This window comes from Pleuronectes platessa, chromosome 7 (assembly GCF_947347685.1).
Source record: "Pleuronectes platessa chromosome 7, fPlePla1.1, whole genome shotgun sequence".
In the NCBI taxonomy this organism is placed as follows: domain Eukaryota; kingdom Metazoa; phylum Chordata; class Actinopteri; order Pleuronectiformes; family Pleuronectidae; genus Pleuronectes; species Pleuronectes platessa.
In genome coordinates this window covers 10,948,020-10,965,356 of record NC_070632.1, presented here as the reverse complement: position 1 = coordinate 10,965,356, position 17,337 = coordinate 10,948,020, and the positions used below count along the sequence as shown (strand labels likewise).

At 43.9% G+C, this 17,337-nt stretch overlaps 1 protein-coding gene across 1 annotated transcript in view; it reads right to left on the bottom strand.

Annotated features, from left to right (window-relative positions):
- Window positions 1–17,337, bottom strand: part of itpr2 (inositol 1,4,5-trisphosphate receptor, type 2) — a 56,417-nt gene that overhangs the window by 31,946 nt on the left and 7,134 nt on the right. The window contains exons 5-37 of the mRNA XM_053426980.1: window positions 16,653–16,811; window positions 15,759–15,857; window positions 15,189–15,272; window positions 14,936–15,082; window positions 14,081–14,176; window positions 13,716–13,760; window positions 12,502–12,653; window positions 11,344–11,443; window positions 11,089–11,249; window positions 10,848–10,989; window positions 10,420–10,578; window positions 9,091–9,263; window positions 8,719–8,838; window positions 8,302–8,484; window positions 7,897–8,148; window positions 7,668–7,815; window positions 7,412–7,559; window positions 6,630–6,817; window positions 6,401–6,524; window positions 6,246–6,303; window positions 5,983–6,148; window positions 5,590–5,757; window positions 5,034–5,120; window positions 4,280–4,405; window positions 4,065–4,187; window positions 3,681–3,881; window positions 2,781–3,032; window positions 2,495–2,620; window positions 2,068–2,196; window positions 1,646–1,766; window positions 1,267–1,448; window positions 968–1,110; window positions 267–375 (exon numbers count right to left, since the gene is read on the bottom strand). Coding sequence (XP_053282955.1) covers window positions 267–375; window positions 968–1,110; window positions 1,267–1,448; window positions 1,646–1,766; window positions 2,068–2,196; window positions 2,495–2,620; window positions 2,781–3,032; window positions 3,681–3,881; window positions 4,065–4,187; window positions 4,280–4,405; window positions 5,034–5,120; window positions 5,590–5,757; window positions 5,983–6,148; window positions 6,246–6,303; window positions 6,401–6,524; window positions 6,630–6,817; window positions 7,412–7,559; window positions 7,668–7,815; window positions 7,897–8,148; window positions 8,302–8,484; window positions 8,719–8,838; window positions 9,091–9,263; window positions 10,420–10,578; window positions 10,848–10,989; window positions 11,089–11,249; window positions 11,344–11,443; window positions 12,502–12,653; window positions 13,716–13,760; window positions 14,081–14,176; window positions 14,936–15,082; window positions 15,189–15,272; window positions 15,759–15,857; window positions 16,653–16,811 — 4,671 coding nt within the window. The remainder of the gene's footprint in view (window positions 1–266; window positions 376–967; window positions 1,111–1,266; window positions 1,449–1,645; window positions 1,767–2,067; window positions 2,197–2,494; window positions 2,621–2,780; window positions 3,033–3,680; window positions 3,882–4,064; window positions 4,188–4,279; window positions 4,406–5,033; window positions 5,121–5,589; window positions 5,758–5,982; window positions 6,149–6,245; window positions 6,304–6,400; window positions 6,525–6,629; window positions 6,818–7,411; window positions 7,560–7,667; window positions 7,816–7,896; window positions 8,149–8,301; window positions 8,485–8,718; window positions 8,839–9,090; window positions 9,264–10,419; window positions 10,579–10,847; window positions 10,990–11,088; window positions 11,250–11,343; window positions 11,444–12,501; window positions 12,654–13,715; window positions 13,761–14,080; window positions 14,177–14,935; window positions 15,083–15,188; window positions 15,273–15,758; window positions 15,858–16,652; window positions 16,812–17,337) is intronic.

Genomic DNA, 17,337 nt, shown 5'->3' with positions numbered 1-17,337 from the left:
TGTAACACAGCGAGGCCCACAGCATACTGATGAAGGGGAGTCTGGGCTCTGGGCCGACAGACCTGGGAGAAAACAAGGACTACACTGCACTGCTGGTAGGATCGCGGCACTGCTGGCACATGAGGTCGGGGCTGAATCCACCGCAATCTTTGCATTGATTTCACCCAATTATAGAATCCTGAGATTTTACTTCTTAAAGTATCATATTTTTTTATTAAAACCACGTTTGAGTGACGTCCCCCCCCCCCTCAGGGTCCGGTACTCACAGCTTCCTGGAAGCACGCCTTCTTGTCCAGCATCTCTCGGAGGGTCTGCAGGATCTTGATGCACAGCTTCTCCTCTTTGTCCATGAGCTGCTTGGTGTGTTTGATCAACCTGGCAGAGTCACGACAAGCGCTCGGTCATTCATCATGGCGTCCTGCTAATGCAGTCACTGGCTCACACGTTAAAAACAAAGCAACATTTCATTTGTCATCACAGGTGAACTCTCCTCTGCTGCTCTCCAGGGAGGTCAGAGAGCTGCAGCAGAGTAACAGCACCCCTAGAGGCTCCATCATGTATCATCAATTTGTATGTCTAATATCACAGTGTGATTAGTCCAATATGAAGAGATTTTAATCAGTTTTTCTTTATATATTTACTATTTTGTCATTTAAACCTATTATTATATAAATACAGCTCTTTATGATTTGTTTCTTGGATTTACTGTTACGTCTCCAAAGTTTATGATGATAGTGAATAAATATAAAATTATAGTTATTGGTAGTAATTCATTTGTGAAGATTTAGGTTGATCCTAGATTTTCCATCCTGCCCCCCCAAAAAAATCAACTGTTGCTTTTTTCCACGGCAATATCTAGAGAAAGACATGTTGAATAAATACTAGCGGAGAAAAAATAACTGCTGTCAGCAACTCTCTGAGTTCATTCCTGAAAACATTGATGTCAGACGTGCCGACGCAGACTCACTTGGACATGAAGGCTCCGCTCTCACAGCGTAACCGAGCAGCTTCTGGAAACAGCAGTTCAGGACTGTGGAGAACGTCCACCAGCACGGAAAACTCTGCCTGAACCTTTGGGCTGAACTGCTCCTCCAGACGGGACACAACCCCCTGAACACACACACACACACACACACACACACAGATGAATGCTGAGCTTAATGCTGTCCTAGAGATATTGACTCTGCTGAGTATAATACATAAAGCCCTCATAAAAGTACATGTGGAGTCTGGTGTTTTCATTCGACTCTTTTCTTGTCTGTGCACCTGCAGCTTCTCGATGATGTTCTTGTAGTCAGGGTCACCCAGCATCTCCTTGCGTGGCCGCGTGCGGGCAGTGCTCCTCCAGTCCTTGGCCGCTCGCTGCACCATGTTGGTGTGGACCCTCAGGGACAAAGTGTTGACCTGACTATCCAGGTCCACTGGGATGGCGATGGCACGAGCTTTGGCTGTGGAGGAACATGAAGCTATAAATGTCAGTGTGATAGCTCAGGCATCCAAAGGCCACAGCTGCTGGGACATAAACATGAGAATTGAAAGAAATCTCTAAATGGATGGCGGTACACAACGGTTCACTTTTAATGAGGACAGCATTAATGGATTTGAAGTCTTCTTTCTCCATCAACGCTGGAGGAGCGGCACTCACCCACATCCGCCAGTGTTTTAATACAGCTCTCTATATTAGGCTTCTGAGCCGAGTTGAGCCAGGTGCAGTTGTGGAGCCTGAAAGATGACTGGAGCAGCTTGATGAAGATAGACTGGTTTGTCTATGAAAACAGGAGAGAGGAGGGGATCGAGTTTTTTATAGGACACAAGTGAATGGAAAGTTACATATAAGCTTAATGGGAACACGTTAAGTCAGACTCCTGCATTTCACAGCTCAGACAGCTGCTCTAAGAACGAAACAACACAGTCCCAGGTGGGAGTCCTGTTAACGCAGCTGTCTGCTGTCAAATACTTTTTTACTGTACAGAGGGAAAAAAATTGACAAAAGGATTTAGATGTGGCGTGAGTGAGCCTCCTGCTGCGGGCACATTTCAGCCGCTTGTCAGGGGAGGAAAACAATACCTGAAGGTTGGAATGGTTGACGGAGAAAGGCGAACTGAAGAAACCCTTAACTATGGCCATCACCGTCTCTGTCACATACTTCTCCAGACCCAGATCGGCATGGTTACGGTCGGTGGTTGAGTTGCAAACCTTAAAAAAGCAAAAAGCAAATTGACGAGCGTTCCTTTACCAGAAAACTCTCACATCCCGTCGCTGTTATTGTCACTGAACATGCAGTTTTCCAAAAAGATTTACAATATAAGTTTAGGTCCTTTGGGGCAGTTCAACGAAATAAACCAGGGAATCACTTGTGGATCTTGATGAAACTCATCAGGCATATTTACGCAACTGATATCAATGAGTGTGTGAAACTTGGTGGAGTTTGATTGTATTTAAGGTGACTGTTGGGCCTTGAGGGATGTGTGCGCTCTGGTTGATTGAGCCTTACAGTGGCCATGTCCACCAGGAAGTTGTCAAAGAGTTTCCAGATATGACTGGAGGTGTAGATCTCCTTCATTTCCACCTCTGTGTCCACGTAGCAGTGATTCACAAAGTTCACGTACGCAGTTTTAACCTATTGGGGTCAAGAAAAAAAAGAAAAAATGTGATGTCTTAAACTTTAAATTAACAAACGTTTTTTTTTTAATAAAATTACATAAAAAATATTGTTAATTTTAACAATGTAAAAAATCAAGCTGTTCTATTATTTTCTAGAAAAACTATCTGGCTACTACCTCTGGTATACAGTTGATGTCAGTGACAACTTTCACTATGTCGTCCAGCGGCAGCAGAGAGTTGCACTTCAGCTCCGTGTAGACGTTCTTGCCCTCGGTGCAGGCAGCCAGCAGCTCCACCAGCATGTTGTGATAGGCCAGAGCTCCGTCTTCATCCGCCCGCTCGCGCTCCGAGCCCATCATCTGCAGCAGCACGGAGAACGAGGAGCGGTCGTTGTAGAACACCAGCACGTCCTCGCCGCCGTTCACCAACTGGACACAGGAATAAACAGGTCACGGGCAGGGTCAACCTCCATCACCAGAAACATTCAACAGCTTGACTGGCATATTTCTAAAAGTTACTTTAACCTTTTTTAAGCATAGAATTATATTTTTTACACATTTTTACAAATCTTGAGTAAATGTCATCCAATCAAACAAAGTCCTCCTGCAACAGTACACACACTTATATGACTGTAAGGTGTGTGCCCTAGAATGAATGTGCTCAGGTGATAATATGAAATCCTCTTCCCGATATAACTTCCCACAAAGATCCCATCTGTACGATTTTCCATAATTAATATATTTTTTTAAATGTTTACCTTCTAGAAGTGAAAACCTGCACATCTAGAAGCAGCTGTTTAAGTATTTTATTTGCCGTAGCGATGTTTAGGCAATAGCCTCGTCCTCAAAGTTCTGATCATTACAGTCGCCAACTTAAATACCCACAATCCATGTTATACAACTCACGGGATATGTCACAACGGTAATCAGCATCAAAGAATACATATCACAGTAAACACCAAACTAAATATGTGCAAAAAATTATCAAAGATACTAGATATTTTTAGTTTTCACCAAACAATAACCAGTATCCATGCAATGTGGGATTAAATGTTGATTACAAAAACTAAATCCCACCTCTGTCATCACTTTGTCCTGACATTTCTTCGCATACTTCCCATCAGCTTTCACAATGGTCTGCAGGAACCTGAGGTACTGCACGTGGCGTCCGTGGGTTTCGATGCAGTGGACGAAGTGATGAACCACTCGGTCGCTGATTTCATTGCACAGCTGGAAGTTGCTCATGAAGATGTAGCGCATCGTCTCAGCTTCCAGCAACTGGTGAAGAAACAGCAGAAGTCAAGTTTAAGTCTTAAGTGGAGATCGGGTTTCACGCAAACAGAATATTGACTCATTTGTGTAACAGAAAAAAAGTAGTTTAAGAAACCTTGTACTTAATATAAAATGATGCCACTGGACATGTCAACAAAGAAGAAGAACCTCAAGGTCATATCCACATACCCCCGGAGTGAGGAACAGGTTGAAGTGTTTATGTAGCAGAACTTGATTCTGAGGATTTCCTCTGCAGAAGTTCTGCAGGAAGGTGTGAGCCAGGGTCATGACCTCATTCATCTTCTCGTCACTCTGTGCCAAGGCAGAACCAGACACGAGCAAAGATGTTTAGTGAGACAGCTGCACAGGAAGATACCATCAAGCAGGAGGACACATCCATTCACCTTCTCATAGGGGATCTGCAGCAGGTCCAGCACCACAGTGTGAGCCCCCATGTTCTTCAGGAGCCTCTGCTGCTGCACACGACTCTTCTTACCGAGGAAACACAGCTTACTGAGCCGCAGTAAGATCTGGAGATGACACGGAGAAATATTATTACCTCAACCACTGTTATGTTTTTTTCTGGATTTATTTGTCAGGTAGCAGGATTACACAAACACAAGACAGACTTCCTCAAAACTTGGTGGAAGGGTGTGAAATGGGTCAGGGAAGACCCCATTACATGCTGGTGCAAATCTGGATTAGGCAGCAGATCCAGGAAATGTTTTACTTTCGCCAACTCTGAGAAATATGTATATTTTGTTTCTGTCTCAGAGTGTATAATTCAGTGGACCAATATTTATGAGTTTGTGCAAATTTATGTAGTATGCACTCTCTTATGTGTCATTCTAATTATTAGTTTTAATGCTGCTCTAAAGATATTTTCAGACACTTCGGACAGAATCTTAGTGGGAAAGAGGGAGAGAGAGAGAGAGAGAGAGAGAGAGAGAGAGAAAGAGAGAGAAAGAGAGAGAAAGAGAGAGAAAGAGAGAGAGAGAGACCCTGTGGCTGCTGCAGAGAACTCAAGCCTCAGTCTCAGTGCATGAGGTGCACGATCCACCAGGTGAGTTGACAGAGAGAAATATTTGATGTAATATACACAAGAGCAGAAAAAGTCATCGAGCAAGAAAAACTTGGATTTGCAGACATGGAGCTCACCTCTTTGACAATGTTATAGTTGTTTGCCTTGTTAAAGTCAATCTGAGGTTTATTATCACCGTCCTGGACCGGGCTCAGAACAACCTCCTGGCAGAAACACAAAGACAAACAAAAACACAACAACACTTTAGCAACATTCAGCCCCTGACAGTTTATCTGCGGCACAAAGCAGCCTCTGTATCCTGTGTCTAATTAATGGGCATTTATCACAGTGTAGAGAAAACCCAGCAGTCGTAACTTTCCTCAAACAATTAAAGTAAGAATAATGTTTGAGAAATGAAACAAGTTGCAGGCTTGACTCTTAAAACGTATTAAGCTGTATTCCTGTTCTGAAGAGCATTGCTATTATATATTATATACGTGCTATGCTACATAACAAAACAGTTTCCACCAACCCTGTTTCACAACAACAAAGAAAGCATTCTTTCCCCATGCAGCTGACTAATGGGACGTTAGGCCACACCCACTTCCTGTGGAGCTCTTAATGTCACTGTGAAGTCGGGAAGGCCGAACTTTGTTCTAGATGATGGATACCATAAAAAGGATGGTGCCGCACCTCAGTGTTCTCTTCGTTGCCCTGTCTGACCACCAGGTCCTCGCTGCTGTAGACGCTGCTCTTCTCCACCCACAGCTCCGACTTCTCCACAGTCAGACGCAGCTGGTCCAGGTCCGTCTTGATCTGCTTGTAGTTCTCTACATCCTGCGCTGACACCAGCAGCTGGACCTGGAGAACGCACGGACACACACAAACACACACTCTGGGTGAGAAATAAACCAGACAGAGAGATGTTAAAAGAAAGAACGCGCGTGAAAGCAAGATCTCTGCCAAGAAATCTCAGAGCACCACTTTGGAGAAATGATCAAAATACATCAACCATGACAGACAACTCACTTTACACTCACGATCCCCAGCTATCAAAGGCTTGTGTGTAACCTGCTCTGTCCTCACCTGTTTGAAGGCCTGCAGCACCTCGGATCTCTGGCTGAAGTGTTTGAAGATGAGCTGCAGCGAGCCGGACACCAGCGGGGGGTAGTCTTGCATGATGAGATGGATCAGAACCCTCAGAAAAGTCCTGCCGCCCTCGTCGTCAAGCTCCACTGCTCCCAGCTCAGAGCTGGAATCAGAAAACCGCACTTATCCAGCTTTCAAGTTTCTTTGGCGTGGGTCGAATAGCGTATTAAAAAGAAACTGGCACCCTGAGCTTCACCCACCTTCCTGCAAACATGCTCTCTGCTTTGGTGGCAATCTCATCGATGTCTGGCTCAGACGCTACAGACAAAATAAAGTGAACGACAGGTCAGTTCAGTACAGTTGGCAGCAAAAGGCCTGATTTAGGATATTTGCAGTAAGAGTAATTCTTTCTCACGCATCACGAACGGCATCTCAGCCACTGAGGCCGAGGTGTCGATGACGGACTTGTCCCCAAACTCTTTCTTGTAGATGGACAACAAGTACGTGATCCTGTAATCTAACCTCACGCTCAGGATGAACTAAACAGCAATTAGAGAAAAGCACAAAAATAAAGTCACTCACTTATGCAGGAAGGTGAACATTTTTTTAAATAGCACCACCCACATCCAGAGAGCAGCGCTTACTTGCAGGATCTCGATGATCTTTAGCTTGGTGTCCATCACCATGACGTCCTCGTTGTCCGGCAGGAAGTGCCCTTTGCTGTAGCGCAGAGAGGGGGGGGTGTCGGCGAGGCTGTGGGGCACCCCGCGACTCATCACCATCTGAGTCATCAACTCTCCAACGCCGTGGATAGTTCGAAGGACATTGTTGCCTGAAGGAAACATTTATCTTTACATATTTGTTGCTTTATGTGTGTGTGTGTGTGTGTGTGTGTGTGTGTGTGTGTGTGTGTGTGTAGGCGATCATCATCAAGTTAAATTTGCAGCCTGTGAAAATTTGATAGCCTAGGAGAACATTGTGTTATTCTCTTCAGTCCATTAAACTGAGCCAAAAGTGTTATGTTATTAATGTCTTTGTCCACTTTGAAACACTTCCAAAAAAACTTTTGTCAATCCAGTTGCATTTTTATTGTGAATCATTTCCTTGAACGGATCAATCTTGTGATCTGCAGACAGATGATCTTCATCCTCATATCAACATGCCTCAATTTCAGTATCTTTATATATTTGTTCCACTGATACCTCAGCTTCTCGATCAGGTCCCCATGTTTTTTCTCCCTGATACCTTTAGAAATCACCTTAAGCTATTTTTTTATCTCCTGCATCTAAAACCTGAAAGCTCTCTCTGCCCTGTTCAATTATCTTACCCCTTAAATAAGGAAACAACAAAACACAACATAACTTGTTACCTTTAACTTTCTATTGAATATTTAAAGGGCTTCATTACAATGTAATAATGCACTGACCAGCCTCTGGGCTCTTGTTGAGCTTGTTCATGAAGGCGAGTGGCTGCTGGACAATATCCAGGATGGCCAGCAGGGTGCGTGTTAGACGCAGCAGCTCACTGAAGCTGTAGAAACCAAAGTAAACCAGGTTCCGAGCCAGATTCACCACCTGGAAGAGAGAAGTGAATTGAGAGCAGTTCAATTTGAGCCTATTCAAGAAAATGTGGTTGACAGTAGGAGTAATCACATTTGAAATATATGCAACAGTTGATGTTACCTCTAGTGTCAGCTCATTCTTGTCTTTATCCCCGAATGGAAAATTCTGGCAGACCACGTCTTTGAGATAGTCTTCCACAAACTCCATCGTGGGAGCAAACTTCTTCTTCATATCCTCTCTCGAGCTGTCGGTGGAATCGTACTCAAACCTGCGCCAAACAAACACAATCTGTCTAATTGTGCATCAGACACCGTACAAGCGCTCACTCAATCTCAGCAGGGTCTCTCACTCGTGGACGGTGATCGTGGAAGGGATCTCGGTCCAGAGGCGGGCGTAGCGTACGGGCACCACAGCTTCCTGCGGGTCGCGGTCCACGTGCATGTGCAGCATCAGGCGGCAGAACGAGGCTCGGAGGTTGTACGGCAAGCAGTCGTCGAACATGCTGCGTAGGATCAGATCCACGGGAAGCTGACAGGAGATCTGGTTGATGGCTAGATACTGACGGTCCAGACACATTTTAGCAAACAGGTTCAGCTGATATCTGCAGAGGAGGTGGAGGAGAAGAAACCCTTTTTTTATTTTGCAGATTGAACAAAATTTGGTTTCTCTATGTTTGTTTCAGCCATTTTTGTGTTTCCGCGGGAAATAAGGCTCAGCACATTGGCACAACTGAAGGTAAGAGCGCAACCGCCACCTGTAGTAGGTGATGATGTCGACATCCATCTTGTGGTTGTCCTTGGCATCCTGGGCCAGGTGGCGGATGGACTTGCCGTGAGGCTCCTTGTGGCTGTCGATCCAGTAGAGCCAGACCTCCTCGTCCTCCACCTCGTCCTGCAGCAGGGAGGGCTCTAGGGTGTTGTCTGTGTTAGAGATTAGTCTGGGGGGGGGGGGGATGATGAGGAAGGAGGGAGAGAGTGTGACAGAAAGCGGTTACGAGACCAAACTGCACACGTTACACTTTGACGCAGAGGTGCTGCTGGAAATATCTATCGAGCGGGAGGAAACAGCAATCGCACGTGCTGGGGAGATTGAACACGTTTTAAAAAATGAACGAGGGAAATGCAACAGGAGCAACTCTGACGTTTTTTTTTTTTTAAATAAACCCACTCACTTGGTCTGGATGAGGATATCTGCATTGGCGGGGTTCAGCATAAATTTACAGATGAGCTCCTGTGTGACGGGGATGGCCGTCTTGTTGGACACACAGAGATCAGAGAGATAATCCAAGAACCTGGACGAGCAGACACGAGCACAGAAACACACAAACCGACAAGTTATAGTTGGTGTAAGTTGTCTTTAACAGGATATACGGTATTGTGGATAAGACGCACATATTGTGTTGTGTTACGTGATAAAATGTAACCTCTCGCTACATAAATGATGCCTTCTAATTTTCTTTCACAGCGTCGGGGTTGTTCTGTATTTTCTGTAATTGAATTGTCCCCTGGGTTCTTCTGCTCTCTGGCGGTGGAACGGGTCTGACCTGGGCTCTCTGTTGCGCCGCAGCAGGTTGACAAACGTCTCGATCTCTCTGGCTGTGATGTGTTTTTCCAGCAGCTTGCGGTTGTTGTGCAGCAGCGCAGTGATCGTGTCCTCGGCCAGGATCTCATACCCGATCTGAGACTGCATGATTGAGAACTTTTTGGCTATATATTCCTGCGAGGAACAAGAAACATATGGTTTTAAACACTGCACTTTTGTAGATGGTTGTGAAATCACGCAGAAATAGTCAGAGCCAGTAACACAGAAGGATTAAATTAGCTGAATCACTGCGCTAAGCTTGGTGTTTGTTTGAACATTATCTAGAGAGAACTTGTTCAACAAGTTTATTTTGTTATTTTTAGGCCTTATTTCACATTCAAGAGGTTTTCCCACAGTTACAAATGACAGCTGCTTGTAAGGTTCACATTAATTTCATCACAGTTGAGGGTTGGAATCATCAATCACAACTGATTGATCTTACACATGAGTGTCAAGCTAAAGTTCAACAGGTTTCACTGCTTGTAGGTTTTAACGAAAGACTGTACACAATAATGGACGAGGTGACAGCTCCTCAAAGTGAAGCCTACCACCACCCGGTGGCAGGCTGCAGTATTTATCCCCTCTCCTCCATGTTAATTGATGAGACACACAAAAGTCAAAGCACAAGTCAAATAAATTTTGAGTAGTTCTTATCACATTGATCCATTTTGGCTTTGATTAGTGACCTAATGCTATAAAACGGGATGAAACATCATGATTGACAGCTGACATTAGCTTGTGATTGGTCAAGGGTGTTTATTGCTCAGAATCTGACTCCAAATGAGCAAAAATGGCCAAGGTTTACTTTGGATATTTTAGCTTCATTTCTGGATAGTGTAAGAGGAAGTTGAGCTGCTTCGTCCATCTTCATACAGTCTATGGTTGTGCCTGATAGACGAACACAGTGTAGCAGAAATACCAACGAGTGCCCTGAGTCCCGAGTGTATTCAACATAAATTCAATCTTTTCATTTACGTAAAAGAAACTGTGCTGTGAGCTCACGTTCATTATGAGATTTGTCATGAATTATTTATGTTGATCCACTGATCTATTGAAAGACTGATTGACCACTGCTTGGGTTTTTTTAATAGGAAGCATCATTACACCAGTTGCTCTGCCCGCATAGATTTTCCAAGTCAATCTGGAAGAATCTATACTTCTAAGCTCCCAGTTAAATCTCCACCTCTCTGTCATCGCACTGCCCTGCATCCTGTTGATAACGACCATATTAATGAGCCGGATGACAACCCAGTGAACAACTCAATAGTAGACGTGTGTAGAAAAACCATGCCTGGTTTTTGCGGTAGTCCTGTTGGGAGTGCCGTAGCACCCGGTAGCAGAGTCTCAACATGTACTTGAAGTGGGCATAGCGCTGGTCTCCCAAATCCTCCAACCTCAGCATGGCACCGTCTCCCTGATCGGTGAAGGGTGCCTTCAGGACGCCAAAGATCTAGAGGATCAGAAACCCAGACATGGCAATGAAGAATTGAGGTTCTACAGCCTGTAATGCAATAAACAGACTTCCTGAGGCTAATCTGTAGCTATTATAAAATATCTCACTAATGGAAACACAATACAATTAAGATTTGCTCTGGGCATTACTGTCCTTCTGTCACACTTCAGTTGAATCTGTCTCAACATAAGGGACATAAAGGACATAAAGAAAAGTGTGTGTGTGTGTGTGTGTGTGTGTGTCTGTGTGTGTGTACTTGTGCTGACCTGGGCAAGGATGTTCTGCTCCCTCATGAGTTTCTGCCTCTCTCGGTTGGGTGTAGAGGTGACAACCGATAACACATCCTGGCCATTGTTTGGAACCACACACACAAAGAAAACCAGGTCCTCCAAAAGTTTAGTCACAAACCTGAAATAGATATTAATGCAAAAAATAACACGTGAACTCATGGAAATATTCACACCACCCCGTACGACCTGCATCAACACGCTCATATCGTCTCCGTACCTCCTCTCGTTCTGAGCGATGTTGCCGTACTGAAGCTTTCTCACGGTGGACTCCAAAACTTTGCTGGCATCGTTGGCAAAGTCCAGGTCCCTGACCTCCGACAGGGGAACTGACACGATGGCAAAAGCCTCTTTGTCCTCTTTAGTGGGACAGGTGCCAATCTGTTGTGACAGTCCAAGAAATTTCCAAATAATGAATCCCTTGTCTTAATTGAGTGAAAATATTCAGAATAAGTGTGTGTGTCAGGGTTCAGACCTTTAGCATAACCTGCCGCTCCTCCTCTGCGTCAATGGGGACGTTGGTGCTGGTCACCCAGGTGTTGGTGCACAGGTGCCGAAGCCTCACGTACGAGTTTCTGAGGAAGGATGGTACCAAATATATACAGCACGTTGATTGGATGACCTTGCTGCTGTTATTAAATTGAAAAGTAGACATTCTGGTGAAGTACTAGAACATGATGTCTTGGCCGGGGTACCAAGATGGCTCTTGGTGTATGTGTCCATGTGGTGTGCTTCAAAACCATTGAAATAACTCGACAACTACAGAATAGTTTGCGTTGGTATTGGGTAAAACCATTCATGATCCACTGAGGATATATCCAGTTGACTTTGTTGATGACCTTACTTTTACTTTAGCTCCACGATGTGATCAATACATAGCTCAACGTTTACTAGGCACAAAGTTTGGTGCCACAAATACAGTTTTCCTACAAGGAATCCCAATTATTGTTTCTCTGGCGCCACCATGAGGTTGACATTTTTTATTGTTTTTAATCAAATTCTCAACAACTGGATGAACTGCCATGAAATCTGATTAACCTCCAGAGACATCATAAACCTCGGGGTTTTCATTTAGCACAATCCTTCGATCCGTAACTATAGTTTATCAGATACCTGAAAAAGATGATATTCCAACCGATCACAGTTCTACTATGTCTTTAGCATGAATTAGCAAATAGCATGCTAACATCCTAAAATAATATAAACGCGCGTGAAACAACCTCTGCTTAATATCAGCATGTAACACATTCTGTATCAAGCAAGCACTTAAGCATGCTAATGTTAGCATTTAGCAATAGGCAGCATTGTGCAGGTGCAGCGTCACTCGCCTACTAAAATGACTACAGACTCTTTGTCTTGGTATGATATATTAAATATACTGCAATTTGAATGAGAAACTTCAAATATCTTTTATTTGATTTTCACTTCAGAATTGATCCAGTTATGTATACACACGTATTTTAGACTGCTCTCATAAAATAATAATAATAAAATAACATATGAGCAGATGATTTCAATTAAGTAACAGTCTTCCCTAACGGCAGATTTTCTGAAAGGACCTGTTGTTGGTCCCCCTGTGGCTGGTTAGGGTTAGGTTGTTATTGTCGGTGTTGCCCCCATGTGAGTGACTGACCTGGGCACCAGACAGTCGGCCCGCTGCAGGGTGGTGGCATCCAGCTCAAACAGAGAGGCGATGTCATTCCCGTGGGGAACAGACACCAGGGTGAACGCAATCTTCTCCGCTGCCTGATGCTTCCTCTTGGAGAACACAGCGTCGGTTTCATTCTGCAGCCGCACACACAAGGACACAGGCAAACAGGCACACACAGGGGCGGTGAAAATGATTATATACACTACTTGAAGTAAGTGTCTCTGAACTTTGTGACCATGAAGAGGAGCGTGGACATGATTTGTCTCTGGCTTTCATATCTCTCTGCGCATGCGCCCCTTAATACTGACAGATGAGCTCCACTGTGGATAAACTCCATCAGTGAGAGTGGATGGATGATCAGAACTACATTTAACAAAGACATGATGCCAGAGATCTATGACTTCTCTGTGCTGCGTGTGAGACTCTGCAGTACGTCTGCAGGCTGCAGATGCAACCCATAATGACGCGGGTTCATTTCTCCCGCTGTTCGCTGCATGTCAATGGAAGGGTCCCTAGAGCTGCCTCCGCGCCTCAACTTCTCTTTCTTCCCACTCCTTCCCCTCTCTCTCCCCGTCCCCCTCCGCCGGTGACTCACCTCACCAGCTTAGCACAGGCAAGTGGAGCAGAGCAGACAGCACGTCTGCCTCCCCTCCATCCGCTCTTGCAGGGCACCCCCACACCCAGATGTTATGTAAGGAGCCCCCAGTGTGTCTGAAACTCGGCATGTGCATGAGTAAGTGTGTGAGGCGGAGAGAGTTTGTGTGCGGGTTCCTTGCATTGCCGGAATACAAATGTGCGAGGCAGTGAAGAGCTGAAAGAAATGTCTCGATATAGATGCAGACTTTTGGCAGACTTTGCGTTTGCGTGTGTGCGTGTCTGTGTGTGTGCACTTGAAGTGTGAGAGAACTGGTGGTGTTGCTTAACCAACGGATGAGGAGACAGAGAAGGGACTGAAATTCAACCAAAAAATGTTCAACTGCTGAGATAATAACTCTTTGCACTAAAACACTTGATTTCTTAGTCACAAACTCATTTTATCTTTCAGTCAAGTGCAATCTGACTCATTCATGGTGAGAAGTGACGACCTAATTGCACTGCTGATGCACAGAGCTGTAATTATCAGCCCTGTAGAGTAGTTAGTGAGACAGTCAGCTGTGAGTGGTTTGCAGCTACATGTGCTTGTTTGAATGACTCACCTCTCCTTGGGACTCCACTGTGGTCTCTTTGAATTCAGGGTTCGCCTATAAAAGATATTGAACAGTCTCAGATCTCGGATGTGGAGACAATCATCATGTCATTATCGTCCTTATCACTCAAATCCAGACTGTTTTACAGCAGAAGATGGGGGATACAGGCCATATCAATGGGAACACTGCCACCTACAGCACATCACCTAAAGTCCCCCTCAAATGTGCTTACACAGACACTGAGAAGCAGACAGTGTCATTCTAATAAAAGGTTTTGCTACTTTTCAAAAAGAACTATTTAATTTAACACAATGAGAAGCATCGTTAAAAAATGAAAGTAAAGGCTCTGACACGAGCGTAAGAGCAGAACTCACCTCGGATGCAAGATAATTCCCAGTCGCAAGGTGTTTAAAGCGGAAGAGACTGTTCCACTGGCCGGCTCCGCCTCTACAGGGGTCATAGTGCACGACCTGGGAGCAACAAATGACACATCACACATCTGGAAATAGTGTCAGTCAGTTCCTCCTTCAATCTAACTTCTAATGTAGCAGGGGGATTTTCCGTTTTATAGTTTTTCAGTTTGTCTGTATGGGGATTACTATGACATTTCAACACACATAGATAAGGATGAGTTCTGTTAAATATCTCTGGTTCTCCTGAGTCAGGATTACTTCACAAACCAAATGGAGAAAAAAAATGCACGTCTTCATCTGCAGCGTTTGCACCGACTTCAGTGCAGCGACTGAATGAGTCAGAATGCGAGTCATCCGATTCGCTTAGTACAAAAGGAATTTGTGTTTTGTCATACTGGTACTAAAACACGTCAACCGCAGATATGTTAAGAACATGCAGGAACAAACAGCAGAGGGACAAGAGGAACTCAAGTTTAGAGTGTAAACTGATAAAGAGGAACACGCAGTACAACAGATAGAAGATGACAAAGAACTGTAGGTTGAAAGGGACGAAAGAAGGACATTATAATAACGTATAATAAAGGGAGGGAATAACGGCCTGAACCTGTGAGAAACTGTCCTTAATAATGAAAAAGCTGTTAATCTAAGTGTGTAGGAATATATTAGGTTTATTAAGTAGGGTCTTTATTTTGTTGATGTACCGTATGACTTTCAATTTCCCAAAAAGTCATGATGATGATCAACTCCAGCTACATTAAGCGTCACTGATGAATTCAGACTGAGAGTGAGACGTTATTAGTTGCGTCTGTGTTTTACCTCGACCTCCCACAGAGCCTTGGAGCTGGTGGCGGAGGTGGCCGTCTGCCTCAGCGTGGTCCTGAGGAACACGTGCTGCTGCTTCTTGTAATCGTCCGAGGTGAGAAACTTCTCCTGCTCGGCGTGAAACAGCCTCACGACGTCTCCCTGACAGAGGACACACGCAAAAAGGATTTGGTGTTGATTAGCCGTTACAAATTCTGCTAAAAGACGGACTGAATAAACAGACTCAAATGTTATAAAAACTAAATACCCCCTTGAGGATATCTTCCTTGTAGTCGCTAAACTTCATAAACAAGGTGACCTTCCAGCTGGTGGTACAGCTGACAGCATTAACCTGCAGCATGAAGAAAGAAAGTAGAAAAGAAAAACAGAAAACAAAATCAAGATTTTATTTTATCATGCACAAGTCCCATGCAGTCTCCTAAATCCTTGAAAGGCAACTTTTTTTGTTGATTTTCACATTTTAACCACGGTTAGAGTATTAGAAGCTTCTCTCTGGGCCAACACGATGTGTGTATAATATTCCATTCCATCGAATATAGACATATTTCATCGATATATAACATTATAAACTATTCCCTAAACTACGAGCTGTTTTAATATTAATACATCTTATTTCGTAAAGTGCTTTGAACAATGCTCAGACACTTTTCATAGAATAAAAAAAAAACTGATAAAGCAGATAAAAGCAAATAACTTAAAAAATATAAAAATACACATCTCAATCATACATGGAGATATAAGATAGAGATCATCATTTAAACATTAAAAGTATCTTGTTTAACAGACTCTTGAAATGATATAGATGAATTAGTCCCACCTCTTTGCAGCCGGGGTTGTCCAGCAGCTCGATGTTACTGGCGTGGAGCGGCTGACCAGCGTTCACCGGCATCAGCACCACCTTGTCTCCAACCACCACCTTGAACCGAACCATAGACAAGTCACATCACAGCAGGAGACAGAGGGTGGTCAAGTTCCACCAGAGTTCAGATGGATTCGAACAGAGAGTGAGAGTGGGGTCCATGCAAAGGAAGGGGTTTGTCTCAGGTCTGCAAACATCTACTTCAGAACACAGAAGGCGCTAAGTGCAGCGGCTACAGGCCGAGATTCACACGAGAGAGAGAGCGGTGTTTTATTCAGACCATGGTGAGCGGACACGAATGCAGCATACAGAGACATGGTGGCTGAAAAGTATACAACCTGTTATTGTATCGTTGTTTTGCAAAATACATGCCCAGTCTACTTATAATAAACAATTATAATAGACTGTCCACAGTCAACTGTATCTCATTGAGCAGCTGTGCACAAGCACACAAGGTTTGATGTGGGTGGTTCATCACATCTGTTTCAATTCTGTGCAGGAATATTACAAACACTTGACAACAGCTATGATGTCACTATCAATGTCATACAGCAGACAGGAGGGAGAAACTTACCGAATACTTTTTTAAGCTCAACCTGAAAATCGACATGCAATGGGGAGGCCAGTGCATCCATGCGTTTAACATGATATTCTGTGTCTGACCTAATATTGCACAAACACCATGCACAATCAAGAGCAATACCTTTAACCATAGGATGCTAAAGCCAAAAGGGGGGAGGACAAAATCAGAAATGTTACTGGGACAGGACAAACGATGACCTGACAGTGTAAACAGAGAGACACGTCATGGCTTTGTACAGAAACGTGATTCCGGCCGGAGGGGACACCTACATTGTCTCCCTCGCTGCGGAGCTTCCAGAAGGGCTGGATGTAGAACCAGGAGCCCTCGTTACCGTCCGTGTCCAGGGACACACGCATGGCGTTCTTCTCCAGCAAAGCAGGGAGTCGCTTGTTCACCGTCAGGTACTTGTTGCTCTTAATGTGCAGGAGCTGAGACAGAGGAACCAGAGGGTTGTGACAGGGGCTGATCTACGACTTTTCTAAACCAGGTGCAACAGAGGGGGGGGGGCACAGTTCACACAGGCCCCAAAGGGTGCTGCACTATTATATATTACATCATAAGATTGTTATTACTCAAGCAATAAACAGTTGATTTTATATAATTGAATATAGACAGGCAATTTCACATTGTATTGATTAAGTATTCATCTACTGATTACTTTATGATGAATATTTTATAAAATTCAGATTTCTTAATGTTACAACTCAAACCTGAAAACCTGTGGAGGTTTTACATCAGAAAATATTTAAAAAACTCATAAAAATAGTTGACATATCATCAACTGATCAATTAATGAATTAAGCAATTTATATTGTATGTTTTGGGTATATTCCAAAGCATCATATTTTATAAGTTTTGTGGAAAGTAACTAGCAGCTAAGGGTGTTGGATGAGTATATAGTATAGTAAGTAATGCACACAAATATGATTATAATATTAGATAGAAATAAATCAC